General features: G+C 46.0%; 1 protein-coding gene across 1 annotated transcript in view; it reads left to right on the plus strand.

Annotated features, from left to right (window-relative positions):
- The window catches only part of gpc5a (glypican 5a), a gene marked incomplete at both ends in the record, with an annotated part of 92240 nt that continues 84342 nt past the window's right edge, over positions 1-7898 (plus strand). Inside the window, 3 exons of the mRNA XM_084446524.1 lie at positions 1-16; positions 7163-7324; positions 7459-7514. Coding sequence (XP_084302650.1) covers positions 1-16; positions 7163-7324; positions 7459-7514 — 234 coding nt within the window. The remainder of the gene's footprint in view (positions 17-7162; positions 7325-7458; positions 7515-7898) is intronic.

Here is a 7898-nt window from a genome sequence, read left to right on the forward strand (position 1 = left end):
ATGGTGGATTTCACTGGTGAGTATCTCACTAAGCGCATGTTATTGGCACGGAAGTCTGTTTATTGTGTTTTTTAGCCATTCTCGGGTTAGTAAATAGTTTAGTCTTTTTTAATGCGTGCTGTACATTTACAGGGCTATCTAAGTTTGGTCTTAGTAAAGATAGGTTAGTGATAACAGTGTAGTGAGAGGCGCATGGCAGCTCTCCTCCATAGTCGTGGGAATGAGGGAGATTTGAAAAAGCGTGCAGTGTTTAGCTGCAGCGCTCATAAAACATGGGTCGCTATATCTCTATCTCTCTGCTTGATAATTCAACTTTTCCCTCACTTGATGGCGAATGAAAGAACTACAAAAGTTTATCTCTTCGATATGTAATTTCCTTGCTCTTTTCCGTGTGCATTGGTGTGTGAGTTAAAGTGCCCCCAGAACAAAGCGACTGCACATGGGGCAGGGCTAGGCCGCGCGCTTCTTTAGCTAGCCATGCTAGCTGGGCTAGGTATGCTAACAGGATAGAGCTGTGCTAGGTATGCTAACAGGATAGCTAGCTGAGGATACTGTGCTAGCTCAGCTAACAGGATAGAGCTGTGCTAGTTCAGCTAACAGGATAGCTAGCTGAGGATACTGGCGCGTAACCTAAAGATATCGTGAGGTAGCTGATGAGATACTTTACTTTAGTCTACTCTGAATAAACCCACTCTTCCCCGACCATTTGGTTGGTCTTTGGCTAGCTAGGTAGTACTAGCTAACTATGCTAAGAAGGCATGTTGCTGTTAACTACAGCCATAAAGCTCACTAGCTTGGCAAATCTGATTCAGATATTAATCTCTGCGAGGTTGTTGGGCGAAGTGTCTATTAGTTTGGTGGTTTGTTAGCTAGCTGGGTACAACATGGGCTGGTTCACCAGACCCAGCCAGCCATGTAGCTAAGAGGATGCTAGCTGCAGCTTGCCATGTTTCTGGGACCAGCTAGCTCGAGCTAACCCCGACCAATCACAGTGCTAGCGCGTTATGCTAGCACGAGCTAACCCTGACCAATCACAGGGCTAGCGCGTTATGCTAGCACGAGCTAACCCTGAACCAATCACAGTGCTAGCGCGTTATGCTAGCACGAGCTAACCCTGACCAATCACAGTGCTAGCGCGTTATGCTAGCACGAGCTAACCCCGACCAATCACAGTGCTAGCGCGTTATGCTAGCTCGAGCTAACCCTGGACCAATCAGACAGTGCTCGCGCGTTATGCTAGCACGAGCTAACCCTGGACCAATCAGACAGTGCTCGCGCGTTATGCTAGCACGAGCTAACCCTGGACCAATCAGACAGCGCTCGCGCGTTATGCTAGCACTGTGTTTAAACCATCGGGCGAACTATTTCCTTGAAACAGTCCAGACTTCCATCCTACTTGTTCTCACTTTATTGCATTGAAAGCAACGAAATACACACATTGGAGTATTTGAATATGACTACGCGCTGCAGTCAGGGCTGTTTTGAGTCGAAATGCTAATGTTTGCGGACTTAGCGGCGCCATGTTATCCAGACTGTGGGGGAGGGGTGAACAACAGCGAGTGTGCTCTGGGGCGCATGCGCAGAAGGCACACGGAACGCGGGCCGCGAGCTGCGCAACTCATTCATGGTTTTTCTTCCAATGGCCTCGTGGGTCACCAAGAAATCATCTCATTTCTTGAAATCAGATCCACGTGTGTGAACTGTTCAGACTAATGTGAAACTTTTCTTATACGTCCCACAAAAAAAAAAGAAGAATCAATACATTTCAAGATGTTATCTTGAAATGACATCTCTTTCTCTTGTCATTGCAGGATGCTCCCAAGGCCATAGCATGGGGACACCAAAACAACATGGTAGTGTTTGTCTTATTCTGGGAAGATGTGCGTCTTCAGACAGGAAGCCCCGGAGGGAAGACAAGTGTTTGAAAGTCATGGTATTGTCAAAGTGCTTACAGTGCAGGTAGTACTATGCAATACCTACTGCAGTGGAGGCACTTCTAGCAATACTACGACAATGGTATCGTGTGACTCGGATGTGGATGTGTACAATAAAAAAAAGGGGAAAAAGTACGTCTTTGTGCTAAGGTGCATCTAGTGCAGATAGTGAAGTAGACTAGCACCTACTGCCCTAAGTGCTCCTTCTGGCATAAGGGGCTGTGACTGGCACCTGATGAAGTTTAAGTGTTTTTTTTTTTGCAGTTCTCTACTAGTTTTGCATAGTTGTACTACAAGAAAAAATGAGTTGTGCAAATCTATGCAAAACTGATGGTGGCCTGCTAGCTCTCCACCCGTCCTAAAAAGTGGTTGGGGGTGTGGGGTGTGCCTGATGATCACCTTGCCTATCTACCATCCACCACGCTTGCAGTGACCAGACTAGACGGAGGGGCCGGTCGACGGCCGTGACCAGACTAGACGGAGGGGCCCGTCGACGGCCGTGACCAGACTAGACGGAGGGGCCCGTCGACGGCCGTGACCAGACTAGACGGAGGGGCCGGTCGATGGCCGTGACCAGACTAGACGGAGGGGCCGGTCGACGGCCCTGCTAAGTTTCAGCGGTGCTAAAGTGCTTATAGTGCAGGTAGTGTTTTCCCCAATCTACTGCAATGTGAGCACTTGAAGTACTTCTAGCTGCGTTGCCTCCCTGTTCCGACCGGATGAATCACCGTGGCGACGCCACGAAACGACGCCCGTATCCATCGCCCGGTCCCTGGTCAGTTTTGCTGGTTTGCATTCCGCTTTAACCAATGTTTGGTGTGCAAATCCATGCAAAACTGACGAGGCGGGTGACTTAAACGTCGGACTGCGGCCGTGCCAGACGAGGTTCCCTTTCTGTGCAGGTTGGGAGGGGTAGCAATGCTGTATTCTGCTGGTATTGCACTTGTCCCGGCCTGTCTAGGATTGAGGAGATCAAATCACCCGTTGACCTCATGTTAAAACACTATTATGCTGTGTTGTCATGGTAAAATGCATTGTCAAGACTCCAAGCCCGGACGACCAACTGTTTTGGGATGCAGTAGTGTGTTGCTATGTGCTTCTGTGGATGTGTTGTATATTATGGATTTAAAACAATAAAATTTATAAACTTGGTTTCATCTTCCTGGTGTCCTTTTTTGGTATTTCTCATTGTTGTGGCGTTGATTAATTATTAAACCTTCTGACAAATTATTAGTGGTTAATGGACGTTGTGCAATACTGAATAGCTCCTAAACATGGTCATTAACTACAATGTTTACCAGTCTTATTAAGGAGTGCTGTGTCGGCAGGGTCTGTGTTGACTTGGCGTGATAGCTGATAGCCAGGTCACTTGAGGTAGCATATGCGAGACTCGAGAGCAATGAGATTGCATGATGTTTACATAAATAAACGTCTGGATTTTGGCCTACTTGAATGTTGAAAGCTCAGTTTGATCTTTGGCTAAATTGTCGTTTTCCCAGTAAGCCTAAACGTTTTGAGTAGCCTGCCCACATGCCTGTTCAGTAGAAGGATACTAGGCTATAGGTTGTTATGCTACAAGCCTATGTACTAGCCCACGCCATGTTGCACTAGAGCGGAGATTTATGACCGGTTGTGTCCTCACACCGCTTCCTTTCACGTCGTTTTCTCTTAATAGGCTTGTGGTTATAAACCCCTAACTAATCCGTTATTACGGTGATCGCATGCATATTTACAATCTGGACACATTGTTTCACAAGAAACACGCCACAAGGAGTGAGCATGCGTCGAGCGCTTTAGGCTACTGACTTGCCCGTCCACGAGGTGGCTCTGCAACCAAGCTGCTGGTGTGGAAGAAGTTCCCCAGGAGAAGAACCGCAGGTAGGTATCTCAGAGTAGCCGAGGCATTGGGACCGCCCATTCCTTTGACAGGTCCAGTTGCGCCAACTTTTGGAGGCTTGGAGGTCTGGAGGCACGCTGTCTGGGAAGTTAGCGGCGAGTCTCACTGGCTGTCAATATCACGGTAGAGGACTGCATGTTTATTCTAGAGGACTGCATATTTATTCTAGAGGACGCGCTCTTTCGCCGTGGCCGAATCTGGAGTAGTGAAATGAGTCTGCTCACCTGACCCACTAGACTATGGACTAGGATGTGTTTTACGGTATAGACCAGCCTACCTCCTACAATAGGATAGACTTTTCTAACATATGTGGATTTAAAAATGGGGCTACATGAGACAATCTGGGTCTTGTTCTTTGCCTGCTGTGTTGGATTAAGTTTGGAAAGCCCCTCAAATTGCGACGAAGTGCGCAAAGTTTTTCAACTGAGACAAATAGGACCCGTGAAATCAATACCTGAGAGTCCAAGGGCAGGTATGTGGAACATCATTTCGATATTAAATGAGGCTATTTCATGTATTAATTGTTTAAACAGCGTGATAATAGTCACGTGGTTGCCAAAATAGGCTATCACGCAGTGTCTTTATATATATAGCCTATAGGCCTACATTAAACTTTTTTCCCCCTCTTTTTTAGTTTATTTTTAATTTTTTACCTTAAACTGTAGGCCTGTTTTCTGTTTCTATTGATCTACCAATGGGATGGAGTCACTGAAAATGGGCATCGTTAATAAATCTGGCTGTAATAAACGTGTGAGAGGCGACTTGCGTAATTCAATCATAGGCTACATGAGGGCATCTTAACATTTTTATGGCAACAGGTCATATAGACCTAGGTATTCCCTTACAAGATAGGGGCCCCGGTAGTTGCATTAACTGTATGTTTTAGCTCGTGCTTGCTCCACACAATTTACAAACTGTCCGAATTAAATGTGTTTTTTTCCCTCTCGTTTATCAATGTAAAGTGTGCAGGTGGTGTTCTCAAAATAAGACACCCCTCACCTACAGATTGACTTTACTTGATTTGGAGAAACATATCCCCTTTATAATGTTACACAGCCGACAGAAGTTGAAATCAGGTGAGCAAGATCCCAAATGTTCAGTTGCAATACCTATCTTCTCTGAGATCACACAGACATGGAGCAATTGATAGATGAACTCAAAAGGCTGGGGTGAGGGTTGGGTATCGGCTATTCCAGACCACATAGACTATTCATCAAGAGGAAGACAACGCATATAATAGAGAACATTACAGCAGCCATGAGATGAAAGATAATATTCACCTTTGTTTACACAGCTGCAGTCCAACAGCGGGGCAGTCCATCCACCTTTAGTTAGTGGTTACTCAGGATAATGTTATGGCTCAATGGCTCAGCTTACTACAGCTACCTTGTGGTTAAGAAGAAAGAGAAACAAACATCACTAGTATTTTAATAGACTCCACAGTCTAAGTGGCTTGTCCAAGGAGGATAAATGTTAGTATTCTGTGTAAAGTTATCTAAGTGAGTTGATTTAACTCAAATCTAATCTACACATCAGCTTTGAAGTAACATACTTCATATGATTTAATTCCTGGATACTACTACACTCTCCTTATTGTCTTTCGCTATTTCTAAATTCTAGGATTATTTAGAACTAAATCTATCAGCGACACATGACTAGAAAAAGATACAATGTAACATTGAGTGAGAGAAAGGGAGTGGATGTTTCTTCTACGCTTGTTGACAGAAATCAGGATCAAATTCTTCTAGGAAAGCTTGCATACCATAAGAATGACTAAATACAGGCCCTTAATCATCCGGCGGTTTGGTGAAGCATGCCGAAGCTATGAAGATGACTCTCTGTCATGTCCTAAGTATTCCATCTTGACAAGTTTTTTAAGTATCATTTTGAGGATGCTTAAAAAGAAAAGTGGCTCAGTTTTTACCCCCATTGCCCCCTATGTACCCCTCTGAGAGGACAGACTCCGAACCCCCAAGCACCTCTTATACCACGAGACCATCTGCAGTCTGACACTCTAACAGGAAGTGGCAGTCAGAACTGGGTACAGTTTGTGCTGTGGGTTGCTATGGTAAATCTTATTGTTTTAAGATGTTATTTTGTTTCATCTCAGTCCGTTGTCTTACAGTGCAGCCTGAGAGGACAAGGGTTACTTTAAAAGTACCCTTTTGTTAGCAAGCAGCCAAGTCCCTGAGTCAGTGGTCTGAGAAGCTCGTAAAAAGGTCCAACTGCTCCTTTAAAATGCACTTTCATTAGCAAGCCAATTAGCTTAGAGACTTAAAGGCTAGCATATGAGCATCTGCCCTTCGACATCCATTTAACGTGGATGAGAAGTCTTTATATTTCACTCCGATTTGATCAATCTAGCCTCTAATGGTATTAATGTCCCTGAATAGCACCCTGAAGGTTTAGGTCATGGGATGAGATGCTTTAGGAAATCTCTAATGAATACATATCATTCACTGGAATTACTGGATAAGGATTCAGATTCCCTACTCTCTTTCATTTAAAAAGAGAATAGCCCTCTGCCCTGACTAGTTTGGCCTCCGAATAAAACAGAGATGGGAAAACCCAGTTTTGGTTGATCCACTGTAGATCAAAACAAAACAACAACGCATCACCCTCTCAACACAGTTTCTGTGGTGGTTACTTGGAAAATACTGTGTGGACTAAAACACGACCCGAGGCTCTTTCATGTCGGTTCATCTAGAGATGAATCGGAATTCCTCCGCACGTGTCATATCCTGCTCAATCCCCCCCCCCCTCAACGCAACGACAACAGGCTGATAGCGTCTTTGGCAACATTTCCTCACACCCTGTCGCGGCACGTCGTAGGCTCTTTCTAGACGGTCTCCTCAGCTAAATTTGTTGGGATCGTCCCCTTACGTGCGCCGATCGCTGCCTACGTGCACATTGTGGAAAGATGGAGACGTCACTCTGAGATGATAACAACTTTGGCTCAGATCTCCTCTTAGACCCGTTTTGCTTTTGCGTTCCTGTTCCCCTGAGCTTGTTAGGACTTGTGGACAAATCTGTCTGTCTGTGGGGGGACGATGAGCAGGAGCACGTAGGCCTAGTCCAGTCTCACACAGCTGACACAGAAACACATTTACCCATTCAATAAACATACAAAGCCCCAGACATGTCGTATTTGAAATTTTAACTAATCTTACAATAAGTACACATTCATGGACTAGCATTTTGTCCACTGAAGCCCAATATCACAGAGAATACAGAAGCTTACAGTATCTGTTTGGCTTGGCAAGTGGCTACAATGATACTTAGGTAACAATGATACTTGGGTAATAAGTCAGTGTTGTATTGGGAATTCCAGGCTTGGACCTGCAGGTGTGCGCGTCCAGAAAACTAACATGCTGCACCAAGAAGATGGAGGATCGCTATCAGGTGGCAGCCCGGCGAGATGTCCAGAACCTTCTACAGACCTCCAGCTCCAGCCTCAAGTTCCTCATCTCCCGGAACGTGGCAGCATTTCAAGGTGAGCGCTGCGTGTGTGTGTGAGTATGTGTGTGTACTGTATGCTGTGTGTGTTTGTGTGTGCACGTGCATACCGTGTTGGGTGGGGGTGTACATTTGCCGGTGTGTTTTTGCGTCCACTCTGGGGTCAGCCAGAGCAGCGTATGTCGAGTGAAGCTCGTCTGCCGCTGGACCAGACCAAACAGAACCTGGTCTGTCTTCCAACTCTCCCAGTGTTACCACCATAGCCTGATCAGGAAGTCAGATAGGCCACGCCCCCCGGGGGAATGACACTCTGGAGGCCATCTTGGGGAGGGTGTCTACCAGTATGTCGTGGGGCCACCTGACGATGTGACACGTCAGGCAAAAACATCCCCCTGTCCTGATCCAGTATTATGCTTCGTAGATCCGAAATGATTTGTCGGGTAGGCTAATCGCCTAGCCTTACACAGATACTGCAGCTCGTTTTTTTGGGGGCCCACACAATAAACTGACCCACCTTGGTGTCGTCGGTGATCCTCACAACCCAAAATTCCTCGTGAGCTTGACCCCCCCTTCCCTCAGGTCCCAGACTCCTCTCCATCTCTCATCTCCTT

Source organism: Borostomias antarcticus (assembly GCF_949987555.1).
Source record: "Borostomias antarcticus genome assembly, chromosome: 12".
Lineage (NCBI taxonomy): Eukaryota > Metazoa > Chordata > Actinopteri > Stomiiformes > Stomiidae > Borostomias > Borostomias antarcticus.